Genomic DNA, 14,431 nt, shown 5'->3' on the forward strand with positions numbered 1-14,431 from the left:
ACGGTTTTCTTGAATTCATACACTAAAAGGACTGCTTGAACTGAACACTAGTGTGCACTCCCTCCTCCAAACTGTGTAAGCTCTACAGTATCTGCATTTTGAGGCACTTGGAAATAATATGATTGTACGATGTGTAGTATAATATGTACATCTGTTCTGCTTGCGTGCCTGTATGTCAAACTTAGACTAGCGGTTCTAAATAGAGTCATACTTACTGCTTTTCAAGCCACACAAGGACACTGAAAGTCAACAACATGCCTTATCCTTTTACTAACATTGTGACTCACAAAGTACAGCAAGTACACACATGTACACCAGTGTGTTTTTTTTTTTTATATATCATAAAGTGGGAATGATAACTTGGTTACTCATTCCAGATCAGTACTTTGACTCAAAAGGGGCTTTAGACCCAGAGGAAGTGGGTAGGGCTTGAAATCTCTGGCATCTGATCTGAAGCGAAGATGTTGACCAAGATAAGCCTGGCAGGAATGCATGAAAGAGTGCTAAGAAGAGTGCAAAAATGTGTTGGAATAAACTGTTCATTTTCCTTGTGCTTTTCCAAAAGCATAGTGCTCTAAATCATTAAAATCAATGTGTCAAAAAGAAAAAAAAGAAACAGACCGTGGAAGCAAAAGAGACCTCTGGAGAATTTTAAGTCTTCCCTTAAAATGCAACCATGAAACACACTACAAAATGTAATTTATCAAGCTGATTACAAGTTACTATTATCACTGCTACATTTTAATTAAAGGAGGGAAAAAAGAGGAATAAAATATTCACAGTCAAACAATTTTAGTGAGTTTTGGGCTCAGTCTTTCAAACAGAAAACTCACACACATCATATATTCACAAAATGACGTTCTTGATCACTGGTCCCACATGAACACGACACTCCACATTATTCCACATAGCTATTGATGGTCCCTCAGCTCCTTTAGCAGCATGGAGGCCTGACACTTAAGGAAGGCTAGCGATGTCCCGCTTTGGAGGGGGTCCGGCCGGCTTGCAGGGAGAGCCATTGGCTTTGTCTTCAAAAACCAAAACTCTGTGGAGAGAGATGAGTCATGGGCAGTTAACACAAGATCTCCATTTAATGTTAATTTGAGCGTATCCCAGCAGGGAAGTTGCACCCTCTATAGGTCCATCACAGGACCAGCAGAGCAGTATTTACATCATTGTCACCATGCGTAATTGCAGCTCAATGCAATTACGCATGTAAATATGATGAACATGGCTATCTGAAGTTCAAACCCAGCCTCAGAAGGGGAACAAAGGTGATTTAGGAGAGTGTGAACATGACAGGTTGTTGCTGGTCTGGGTATTTCACTTTTAAAGGCTGATCTACTGGGATTTTCCCACACAACCAGTTGTAGGATTTACAAAGAATGGTCTGAAAGAAAATATCCAATAAATGTTGATGAAAATCTGTTGTTAATATAAGAGGAATATGGCCAGATTGCTTTAAGCTGATAGGAAGCCCAGAGCAACACGAATAACCACTTTAACAAAGAATAATAAAGAACATCCCTGAATGCACAACAGGGCAAACCTTGAACCAGCTGTGCTACAGCATCAGAAGACCACTCCTGTCAGCTAAGAACTGGAAAATGAGGCAACAATTGACACAGACTCACCAAAACCGGACAGAAGTTTAGATAAATGCTGCCTGGTCTGTTGGTTTCTGCAACATTTGCCCGTAAAAGCATAGCTCTACCCTGTATCAACAGTTTAGGCTAGTGGTGTAAAGGTGTGGGAAACGTGTTCATCACAACCTTTGGACCAATTAGCACCACCTGAGCATCTTTTAAAACACCACAGTATTGTTGCTGACCAACTCCATCCCTTTATGACCACACATCTTCAGAAGACAAGATAATCTGTCATGTCAAAGCTCAAATCATATTAAACTGGGTTTTTGAACATGACAGCAAGTTCAATGTGACCACCAAAATCACCAGATCTCAATCTAATAGAGCATTGGAATGTAGTAAAATAAGAGTCACACCAAAGATGTGCAACTGGCAAATCTGCCACAACTACGTGATGCTATCATGTCAATATGGAGCTAAATCTCAGGAATTATTCTGCACCTTGCTGAATCTGTGAAATGGAGAATTAGGACAATTCTCAAGGCAAAACAGTACTAGCAAGATCCTAATAAAGTGCCTTGGCATGTTCCCTTCAGCACCACGGAGAGAGGCATAAAGACTGTAAAATATTAATTTAGATGTAAATTTAAAAGACTGACAGTAGACACAGGATGTAGCAGTCAGGCAAGAAGCAGCTGAGCAATAAGTGAAAGGAATGGAATGAAAGGAAACCACAAAAGGACCGAAGGCAACAGTGGTTCAGACTGGACACAGCACAGTGAGTGATCTGACAAGAGCTATTCAGAGCAAATGCCTGCCTTTAACTTCCTTTTTTGGAAAACTCTGCAAAGCTCCAGTAAGCTCATAAGGAGTAATGATCCCAGTGACGAAACAGGCACTCAGCAACTCAAACTCTGGCACATTCCTCTGACCACTACTCTCACTCATTTTTCTTCACACTTAGGACTTGTCTGCCATTCTACCCGTCACCACTAATATTCATCAATGTAATGTTTGAACTGAAGAGTTTTCATGACCATTGTGACCATGTTCTGTCAGCATAAGGATTTGTGATTTTTACAGAGATGAGCACACATCTGTATTTTACCCAAAGTGCAAGCATATTTTAAAAGGGGTTGAGGTGGGAATTCTGGCATCTTAATAGCAGATGGCCAATAGTTTTAAAGGGAGCGACTCACGTGGACTTTGATGCCTGTGCAGCCAGACCAGCTGCAATAACATTGAACAGACTGTTTAATGTTATGGCATCTATGTGTGTTGTTTAATCAGTGTGACTTTATTATCTGATAAAGACTCCATTACACTTATCTCTTCAAAGAGCAAGGTTTCCTTTGCTGCTCTCCTGCAAGACCTTTAACAAATCCCTACACGGCTCATTTGTCAATCAAAATCTTGGTCTAACAAATTATGACTGTGTCTTCTTTTGTACTTGTGCACTGCACTAACACTAACTTAGCCCAGTTGCAGAGCTTGGTGTCATTCATTGCCCTCTAATTACAACCAAAATCAATTATTGTCCTGCCAAATGCTTTGAATAACATCAGTCTAAAGCTGTTCCGTGGCCTCAGCTTCTCCCTCTCATATCCTCTCGAGACCCCCCCCCAAAAAAAAAAAAACAAAAAACCCACATGAAATAAAAGCTATACTATACACTCCTTCTGAGGTATAGTCTCAGCAGCATATTAAACATCAGGTCCCATAAGGAGAATCGTGTGCCAACAGCTGTCTAAATGACTCGGGTGAAGTTTGTTGTTTTGTGTGCTTCCACTTGTCTTTGCACTAGGATGATGTCAGCGTAAATGTGCAGTCATATTCGTTGTGTTCCCACTAGTGCTGTCAGCATTAATTTTGTTAAAATGACATTAATGACATTGAGGAAGTTGCCATGTTGCAACGAGCTTAGCTTCTGTCTTGCTAGCTTGCGCTGCGCGCAGTGGATCTGCACTCGACAGTGCAGCCTAGGCGGAGTAGTCAAACGCAGATCCACTGAGCGCTCAACACAGACAGCATCGTCAGAAGAAAAGTTGATAAAATAAAACATTTTGTATTGTTCGATACATATGCGTACGGAACAGATATATCGAACAGTTCAATATCGATACGAGTATTGTTGCACCCCTAGTTAGTAGTTAACCATACAGATAATTATTTCATTTTTCTGTAGAACAAGAAATATGATATGCATGTATTACATATATTAGAAAGTGTAACCAAATACTGATAATGATAAATGTTATTTCTGGATGCAACAACAGTGTTACTAGATTATCAGCAAGCAGACAAGAGAAGCAGGAAGGGATTTAAATGTTTATAAATAGCAGCTGTGGGATTATGGGATACACTTTTGAACAACATTTGAGTGTTGTTCAAAAGTGAGGAGGAAATGCTATGCATTTTCTCTGCTTGCTGTTTTTCAGGATTATAAGATTTGTCTGCTAAAGGGTCCAGCCAGCTTAGTCCAGCAGAGCTGACACGCAGCAGCCATTACAGGCTCTAGCTCCTGTAGGTTGACCTAGTGCAAGGCTGCTTTAAAAGGCTTACACTGGCTACATTAACACATTTAAAAACAGGTGCACCACTTTATCCCCTGGGGAGCATGAAAAAGTTATTACATATTCTATAGACACCATTTCTATTGTAAAGGGTACATTTTAATGACAGTATGGTAAATTTTGGTGGCTTTGTCAGGCCTATGCAACCATAAGTGGTTAATCAGCTTATTCTCAGTACCCTAAGATTAGGATCCCCACTACAGAGAGGGATGAGCTGACTATGGATAGGCTACCGAGATGGGTTTTGTTATCATGCTGATTAGCAGCCAATGCAGCATGTGGGCTGTGACATCATCCCTTGTCATCCCTGAACCCCCTGCTGTTTAAGGAAGCAATTGGCTGACACAGCACACAGTTCATATCCTCCCTATTAGACATGTGAACACAAGCAATGAACCAGCACACAGTCGTACATTAAACAAAATATCACTGTTAAAAACAAAAACAACCCCAAACACACATGCACACACACTAAAAGGGGGTTTACTTACAATTTGAGCACAGCTGAGCGCTTGCCAAGCATCATCTTGACAAAGTCCCTGTAGTTAATGGTGTTGCTGCTGCCGCCTGTCACCTCCACGATCATTTTTTTCAACTCCAAGTGGGTCTTGGGCACTCCCAGTTTCTCCATCATCCGCTTGAGACCCATCAGATCTGAGACAAAGTGGAGTTGACAAATGGATCCACGATTAGCAGAAAAAGGTGAATTGCTTTCCTATTTATGTACAAGTCTTTCTTTTCCACAATAATATGAAGAAAAGAAAAAAAACTTTCAAAAACGCTAAATTACATCAACACCTACAATAGACTTGACTAAATTTACACAGAAAGTTTCAAGCATTTATCACACAGAGATCGTTTCTGTCTAACAGTTTTATAATGTCTGCTTCTGACAGAAATACCATTTATTTCAGCTGGAATGAGTTTAAAATACATTGTAATGATTTGGTAAAAGTGCTTCTGAATCACAAAGATATCTGTGCAAAATTATGGAAAACCAATATTAATTGTGCAGAGACCAGAAAACTGAATAGGGGCTAATATTCAGATATTTTGCTGACTGGGGAAGTTTTATAGGACATACAGGAGCTTGTTTTAGGAACCGCAAACAGATCCTGACACTACAGTTGGCCCCACACCTGTTTCAAAACCTTCCACAACAATGGACAGAACAGTCTCACTTCCCATGCAGCACACAGCAAAGTAACATGAGCCTGTTTAAATCCTGCGCCCACTGGGGGCAGACAACACACACACAGTATTAATTACTGTTGTCTCATGTCAACATGGGCTTGAGCGACAGTTGTTATCTGGGTTGTTTTTTTTACTCACCAATCTCTCCTTGGTCGTTCAGGTCAAACTCAGCATATTTATCTGCAAAACAAGCACAGGAGATTATTACCAACAGTGGTAGTTCATTCACCATCCCCCACACACATACACACCTCGCAGTACAACACTAACAAGCACCAACCTCCAGAGAGCATATTACATGTCAGCAAAACAGTTAGCACACTCTGCCCAGTGATCTCAACATCTTACACTGTGCTGACAGCTGACCTAGCAAAGACACAAACAGCTGATAAGGACAGGTGGGTTTTTGTGTGCGTTCTCCCACATCTCTGAGCAGGAAGCAAGCAATCTGGCAGCTGCAGGGAGCCGTGGCAGCCAGATTAAGAGTCAGAAGGTCAGGAAGTTAAAACAGTACTTCAAGTTTAAACAGAGTGAAAAGAAAGATGTTTGGGCCCAAAATCGCCAAGCACAGCAGCATACAGACAGTTCATGGGCTGTGAACAATCTCAGCCCACGAGGGCCGGTGTCCCTGCAGGTTTTAGATCTCACCTTGGGTCAGCACACCTGAATCACATGATTAGTTCGTTACCAGGCCTCTGGAGAACTTCGGGACATGTTGTTGAGGAGCTAATTTAGCCGTTTAAATCAGCTGTGTTGGTTCGAGGACACATCTAAAACCTGCAGGGACACCGGCCCTCGTGGACTGAGATTGCCCACCCCTGCTCTATACTCATTTCACTATAAAGAAACAAAAGTTGTAATTACTGAACATTCGAGACACTAACACATTGTCATTGTTGAAAACACTCCCTTAACAACTCCTCATTCGTGGTTTCAGCTAAAGAAAAAAAACCCTTGTTATTTATGCGATAGAATAACTTGGATGTATGTGACCAAATGTTACAATTTTTTTTTTTAAATTAGCATAGAACAACATTTACCATTAATACTTGGAGGGAAACTCTTATAATAGATGCAGTGAAAACTTTAGGAGAAATAAATCTAGTATCATCAATTTAGTATCCTTCTAAACGTCAGTTAGGGACACAATCTCTGCAGCTATGATGGTGAATAATGATCTGAAGAGTTGATGGTTTTGGCAACATTGTGACATCACGAGGTAGCTGACCTGTGACCTCTTTGAATATAAAATGTTGAATTGAAATTTCATTGGTTTTTCTCGAGTCTAAGTGAACTATTGGGTCAAATCTGAAATTCCTCAGGAGATATCACAATTGTGAGAACGGGACAGATGGAGGGATAGCCTGAAAACATAACGCCTCCAGCCGCAGCTCTAACGGGAGCATGAAAATCTCATCTAGGACTAAAACAAGTCATGACTTTCATCACTGATAAATCAGACATTTCTTTTCTTTTCTTCCTATTGAAAAAAAAATAAATCACTTTGCTGTATCACACCAAAAGAAAACAATTCACACATTTTAAAACATGGAATTGAAAAAGTCGGTTGCTTTTTTTTTTAAAGCTTTCATTTCTAAACTGGGATGGAATGAAATGGAATTGGCCTAAAGATTACTCTTGGTATATCGTCTAATCTAAGTGGTTTTAACCACAGACAGGCTTAAGAATAAATAGTAATTACTAACCACTGGATTTGCATTCACTTATAAAAGCACAACATAAACATGTCAATGAAGTGACTGCTTCTTCGGAAGCGGACATTTTTCCGCTTCTGCCTAAATTTTTCTGTTCCCTTTTCCCTGGAAGAGCACTTTAGTCAGATTACACTTGCTATTTCTGTACCACAATGGGAGCTCTGTGTGTGTGTGTTGGGAGGGACAGAGAGAGGGTACTGTGTTAACTGAGCGAACCCGTGGGGAGTGGGACGGGACAATGCCGACCCTGTTCGTAAACTCTGAGGAGTGGGCCTCCGCACACACATGCGCACACACACAGCAGTTTTTGAGTGGGCCACTTGTCGTAGCGCAGCCTGTTGATCATCTGCAGCCACAGAAAACGGCTCAACTGCACAAAACTCAAGTCTTCAGTTGCTCCTCCAGACCCAAATTCTTTTGGCAAGTGATGCTAGAAAATAAATGGCATCAAATTCTCAAGAAAGCCTTAAATATACTTTATTTTTTACTTTTCTCTGACATTCATAAGGAGGTCTGAAGTGTAAGTTTGATTTAGACAAAGTTGTTTGTCTACCACCCACTTAGTCAGCTCATCAAAAGGGATTTTCCATTTTTAAAAAAGGAGGGTGACTTGCTGATAAAATAGCTGCAATGGACGGTGACCGCACTGACTTCCTCTGCCACTTTGGCCAACAGATAAACACAAGGATTTCCCATCACTTTAAAAGACCCTAACCCCCAGGGCAGAGGCCACTGTCAATTAGCTTCTGTTTAGTCAAAATAAAAACAGCCCCCCCCCCCCAAAACACAACTTCAGTTTTCTTTTTGGTTTGTCTGAGAGTGATGAGAAACAAAAACAACCTGTGGAACTCTAAGCAAAGGTACAGTGCTAGTTTGTGTCTGTGTGTCTGTGTGTGTGTGTGCGCGCGCACTAATTCTGAGCAAATGCAGGCTACATACTTTAGCTCAATCGGTAGTTGATTATCAGCACCATCTTTTCATTTTAGTCCCAGATTAGTCTGTGTTTACTTTGCCAAGTGGCCACAATTACCAGGCAAGCTAACAGGGGGGACTAACACGCACACTTTACACTTTTTTAGAATTTGTGGTTGCAGAAGTTTGTTTTATTTAAACTTTTTAACTGTAATCGAGTTAATGGGACTGAAAAACTCAGACACAGGTTGATGCGTTCTGTCCTCTTTGCGCAGCAGTGGTTCAGGGGGTAGAGATGGTATGACTGATGGACTGATTCCTTAGCTACTCCAGTCTTCAAGATACTGAACTCAGAGTTTCCCTGGACACTTCTCCACAGCAGTGCGTTCACAAATGTTAGACAGGGTGCTTGGGTATGAATGTGTGTACTGATGATTCGACACCGATACTGGTATGTATTGGACATGGCAGGAGTTGCATCGGTGAATCCCTTGGGCTGAAGTAGCTAGGGCTGTACTCTCCAGGTTGATTAGTGGACTGGTTTGTTAACACAGTCTCATTTGACCAAATACTCATTTGTTGGATAACTGCTGCTGTTAGAAGGAGAAAAGATCTGTACCGATGAGTACAATTTATGTATGTACAATGCTTGAGACTAAGGCTCCGTTCACACTGCAGGTCTTAATGCTCAATTCCGATTTTTTGATCAAATCCGATTTTTTTGTTTGGTTGTTCACACTACAAATAAAATGTGACAGCAAACGCGCTCTAATGTGAACCGTTCACGGCCCTAAAGCGGCCTGCATGCGCAAAAGAAGACATCACACACACACACACACACACACACACACACACACACACACACACACACACACACAGCTCTGTTTAGACTCAGACCAAACAGTATTGTTTGATGGCCCTTAATATAAAGACCTGTTTCGGACTTTACATTTTCCAATTTTGCTTGAAGTTTTTTTGTTATTTAAATATGACCTAATAATTATCCTTATTGCTGTTTTAGAGAGGAGCAGTGCTTCAAAGGATAGCTGCAGATTTCTGTCAGAATCTGCAGATTAAACAGTACAAATAAAATGTTCACATTTCTCCAATGTTGTCTTCCAAACAGTTTCACTAACATCTACACTGGATGGCCAGGAAGCGATCACGATGTCGTCGGGCGCTTCTCTGGCGCTGATAATAGGCGTCTGTCTTGTGTCAGTGACGAAAAAGACGTATTTAATGCGACATGACCATTCACACAACAGTCGCTTTCTAAAACATCAGATATGTATCGGATTCAGTACCACATACGAAAGTGACCCAGATCGGATTTGAAAGTATCGGATTTGTGCTGTTCACACTGTCATACTATGATCGGATATAGGTCGCATAGTGTCCAAAAAGTCAGATTTGATGCACTTTTGCCTGCAGAGCGAACGTAGCCTTAGAGTGTGAGAATAATAGAATCAATACTTTGATATATTTGGTCTAAAAATTGTCCCCATCCAAAATCTGGGTGTAAAACTTAATTTTTCATTAAAACTGAAAAAAAAAATTCACAGTTGTAATTGCTCAGAACATGAGGCTTATTAGTGTTATTGCTCATTAGTTAGAGTGCTGAAATCACCAGCTGAAACAGCTCTATTTTAAAAAAATCATATTAATATTGGAAAGCTTATATTGGTCAGCTCCAAAACTGTTATTTCTGTAAAGTAACTTTGTTAATGTGATTTAATATGTTTCACACACTATATTTTCATGTTTTTTAGATTTCATTTATGTTAATAAGGCCAGCAGCCTGAGTACCCTGTGGCTGATTAATTTAATCTAGTGACTAACTGATAGGAATAATTACATTCAGCCATGAAAGTAGCAACAAGTGTCCAAAAACCAAACAAATCAATGAAAACTTCAATATAGAGTCACCTGAATATGCAAAATTAATTTAAAAAAAAACCCCAAACCTGCATTGGGTTTTATGGAAGTGTTAAAATAAAATAGGACTACATTTTATCTTGGTTTTTTTTGTTCCATGTGCTGGGTTGCAATGAGTCGATCTGACTGGTAGTTAAAAGTAGTGTGACCTTTAAGCCTCTGGGACAATGTGGAAAAGACCGGGGGGGGGGGGACCCAGCAAACCTCCCAGGACCCTGGTGCTTGGTCCCATTTCTGTTTATATATTACTGCTCCATTTCCTCCAGCAAGCATGCAATGTAAGTAGGACACTGGAGCATTTTTTCTTCTTCATTGCAATACTTACGCTGTTTTTTTACAATAAACTGCGTTTTTGGTCTGATGTGAAACCGATTAAAAAACTCACACCGACTGTAAAAAGAAAAAAAAAATCTACATGCCTTAAATGTAAACGCAATATCTGTGGAATGGGGAAGGAGTTCTTTTCTAAATTGTGCAACCTTTATTCCTGTATTCAGCAAGTATCAATGTTTTTACTCCTGTTCCCAGGAGCTAGGAGTTTACCCAGGAAAGCTCCGAATATTGCAACAACAAGCAGAGTCACGCCCCGGCACATTCCTACCAGGCCACTAAGGACTTGGCCTTACAAATGTTTTAGAAATCACAGCATTCTGTCTTTCCCACAGAGAAAAACAAAATGCTGAAGACTAAAGGATTGTGTGTGTGTGTGTGTGTGTGTGTGTGTGTGTGTGTGTGTGTGTGTGTGTGTGTGTATATTGCCTGCCAAGTAAAAAAATATTTAAGCTAAGACAAAAGCCAGGAAAAACCCCAGCCACACCACCGCAGATAGCCATCAGCTGAAGGAAGGGCTGGATTTTCTTACTTTTGAAACCTTCCAACTTTTCAGCCAGGTCTTCTTCATCACTGTATTTCTGGTCTTCCAGGTACTCCTGAGAAAGAGGAAGGGGGTAAAACAAAAGTGAAGCTGGTCATAAAATACAGGTTTTACAAGTTTAATGAAACTGGGACTACTTTTTCATCTTCCTTGTTAGATTCCAGCGAATTCCCCACACATAAACAGAACTTTCAGCACACCAAATCTGACTGTGTCCTGTCCAAATTTTGAACTGGAGACCAACGACTCCCTTTACTGTCGTCACTTATCACCGCGTTCATTAAGTGGAACACCTCGCAAGGGTATAAAGCTGCCAGAAGGGAGCTAATGTAATAAAATTATAATGATGCAACATGGCGTGTGGGAGTCATCCACAATCCTTGCAGGACAGAGCGAGAGCCAGAACGATAGAGCGTGCCGTTGTTCTTCGTGCTGACCTCAGTGTGTCTATCGAACTTGCAATTAAGTGTAAAGAGGATAAACACCACGACTGGACCTTTATCAGGGATGCCTGACTCAGCTGTGCTGAATCACACAGCAATTTCCCACACAGAAGTGTCCTGCTAGTCATTTACGTTATGTAAACAAAGGGAGGGCCAGTTTTACGAGTCGTGAAAATCTATAAGGAACGGTTAAACCGAAATACAGATATATGGATTACACTTTACATCTATGAGCAAATTACAGTCATTTTATTTTGTTTTCGGTCATGAAAAACAAGAAGAATAGTGCCAAAATTTCCTTGTCACGTTTACATATCTTGCACATGTTATTAGTTCCTCATTAATGGAGCCTTAATAAGAAAAATAAATAAATAATAGAGAGTGATGCCAGAATACAGAACACAGAAGCTGAGATTTGAGATCGGGAACTACAAGATGCAGTCATGATAATACAGCGGAATTAAATGGATGTCACTGTACAAAAGAAAATCCTGGATTTAATCACAAAATAACTGATATTTTTAGACAGAGCCGCTTAGAAACCAGGGGTCATTTCTCTAATGAACAAATAAATACAAGCAGTGCGTAGTGGCAACTGGGACTGCTGTGCAAATACATTACTGTCACTGGCTCCTTTCCAAGTGGCCTGCCTTTTTTTTATTTTTATACATATATGTGTACATTTTGCCGCAGCAGTGAGCTGATGACATCCAAAGCAGAGGAGGAAAACAGATTACACAGATATCTCGTCAAACTACGGCTGACGAAGCGTGTTAAACAAAGAGCTCATTGTAACACCTGTTTCCCGTCGGCACGAAACGCGTTTTAAACGTTTCCCACATTGATATAATCGGGACAGAGGGAGACGTTCACGGTCCTTTAGCACGGAGCTGTGTGACAGCATGCAACCATTCAACAAGTGCACCCCAGACCCTGCAGTTGGTGACGGAGGGAAATCAATAGAAATGCATCATCAACAGCATGGTCACGGCCAGCTTCAAAACACGAGACAGTGGCGTTTTGATTTCTAATTCACCGCACTCCTGAGACAGTTACCCGGGAATGCACCGAATCCTCAAAAACGAGGCCAAGGCCAAGTCAAGTGTGCGCGAGCTCATTAAAATTCAAATTACCGTGAAGTGCCGTTAGAGAAGCTCGCGGCAAATAAAGAGAACACGCGTACCTGGTTTATTTCTTCCAGTTTTTGCCTTTGCTGGTCTTTTAACAGCCCGAAGGCTTTTCCACCTGCCAAACAAAAGAAAGTGAGGTTATTTTTATTAAATAGCTGGTTAATACTAACACAGGCTTAGCCTGGACGGTAGCCGGTCGGCCTGAGATGCTCTATTGTAAAGACTAACATTAAGCTGTAGCTAGCCACAGACATAAGCAGATGCCCGCTAAAGGGGGGCATGGCAGTCCGTAACCATTTTATTTATTACCTTGGAGATTTTTACTTGAAGGCATCCCGGAATTTATCTGTGATGTAAAAATCCAGAAAATGAAAAAAAAAAATTCCGAGCCAGAAGGCTGCCGCAACTGTCCGCCTGGGAGATACTCCTATTTAGAGAATGGGCTCAATAGGCCACTCACTGCACCGGTGTCAAAACATACACTATTATCAACGGAACATCCGATCAGTCCTTTCAAAACAAAACGTTGAAATCCAAGAAAGTTGATTCTGTTCTTCTGGAAGTAGTGTTTTCAGTGGGAGAAACGTCACGCACGCACTGAACTGGAGAGCGACTCCTTCAGTCTCAGCTGACTTTATAAACAGCACATTGGCATAATGACCGAAACTATACTATAGCACCAGTGACTAACAATGAGGTCAGTTTCATGATCAAATTGCCATGACTGCAATCGCACATTGTAAGATGGTAAAAGAGTTACCCTTATGCCCCCTCAGCGATTCAGAGATGGTCTTTCCCTTTTCACCTAAATGGCCTCCTTGACTCCCTGCACAAACCACCATTCCTTCCTGTCCAGGATCTGTACATCTTCATCACTGAAAGGGTGACCACTGGCCTGTAGGTGTGACTGCAGAGCTCTTCTGTGTTGTTTCAGAGTTCTAGCGTGCGGTATGTTGATGTTCGGATTCTGATTACTTAATCGGTTGTTAAAATAATGAAACAGATATTAATCATAGACTTTCAGCTTTCCAGAGCCCAATGTGAGGTCGTGAAATACCTTACTTTGTATTGTTTTGCCAAACGCAAACGCTTCCCACTGAGACATATGGGCACAATCTGCATCAATGTTACGAGTCTATTTAAAACTCCACGCACATTACATGGGACAGCCACATTTCTTCTGCTTTATTAACAATTTGCTCTTATTTTGAAAGGTGAAATATCCACATTCCGGTATCACGACGCAGAAACGCTCCTCTCGTCAGTAAGTGATGCGCTGAGTAAACTGGAACGCCTTCGCCATCACGTAGCCTCTGAGGAATCTGCTCACAATAAATCCGTGACCAAGACAATACACGGGCAGTGAAGGGTAAATATCCACATCGGAGCAAACAAGCTGACTGGGATGAATTAAAAGGTGAAATAAATGTGCAGAAATACATTTGAGGTAAGGTATCTATACAAACATCTTTTGTGAAACAATCGCTCTATAGTAAAAAGAAAAAAAAAAAAAATTGCATTAACATATTATTCCGCAAAACTGGATTTCAGCACATCCAGTAAAATGTTAATTTACTCCCCTGATTTAATCTGACTCGCCGTCCTTTCATTGGACGAGGCTTTACACTCGTGTTAAAAACGACGTTTTTGTTCCACGTGTAACACATTTTGTGTGAATTTTAACACGTGTAAAAAAAAACACCCAAAAACCAAAAAAAATCTTTCAAAACAACACGTGTTGTGTTAGATCTGACACGCCATGTTATTCAGGCACCAAATGTGCTAAAATCTAAAACATAATACAATATTGAGGAAACACAACTTGTGTTATATATGAAAGTACATGATGTACAGCATCAGTGTGGAGGAATTTTAAGGTCATGCCAAAGAATCTCAACCTGATTGAAGTCTAGATGTTAACTAAGCCACTCCAACATCTTTATTTTATTTTATTTTAATATTATTTTGAGTCATTCAGAGGTGGACTTGCTGATGTGTATTGTATCATTGTCCTGGTACATAACTCAGGTGCTCTTGAGCTTCAGGGTGTGAACTGATGGCCACAC

At 40.7% G+C, this 14,431-nt stretch overlaps 1 protein-coding gene across 1 annotated transcript; it reads right to left on the bottom strand.

Annotated features, from left to right (window-relative positions):
* Window positions 1–741: 741 nt before the first annotated feature.
* aif1l (allograft inflammatory factor 1-like) lies at window positions 742–12,780 on the bottom strand. Its single transcript, XM_085358432.1, has 6 exons — window positions 12,675–12,780; window positions 12,419–12,480; window positions 10,781–10,847; window positions 5,495–5,536; window positions 4,654–4,816; window positions 742–1,045 (listed from the first exon to the last, which is right to left on the bottom strand). The coding sequence occupies exons 1-6, from the start codon at window positions 12,697–12,699 to the stop codon at window positions 958–960; spliced, it is 447 nt and encodes a 148-aa protein (XP_085214558.1). The 5' UTR covers window positions 12,700–12,780; the 3' UTR covers window positions 742–957.
* Window positions 12,781–14,431: the final 1,651 nt, after the last annotated feature.

The sequence above is a fragment of the Diplotaxodon limnothrissa genome, linkage group LG7 (genome assembly GCF_057381915.1).
Source record: "Diplotaxodon limnothrissa isolate DT_005_m linkage group LG7, D_limnothrissa_male_GT1.1, whole genome shotgun sequence".
Lineage (NCBI taxonomy): Eukaryota > Metazoa > Chordata > Actinopteri > Cichliformes > Cichlidae > Diplotaxodon > Diplotaxodon limnothrissa.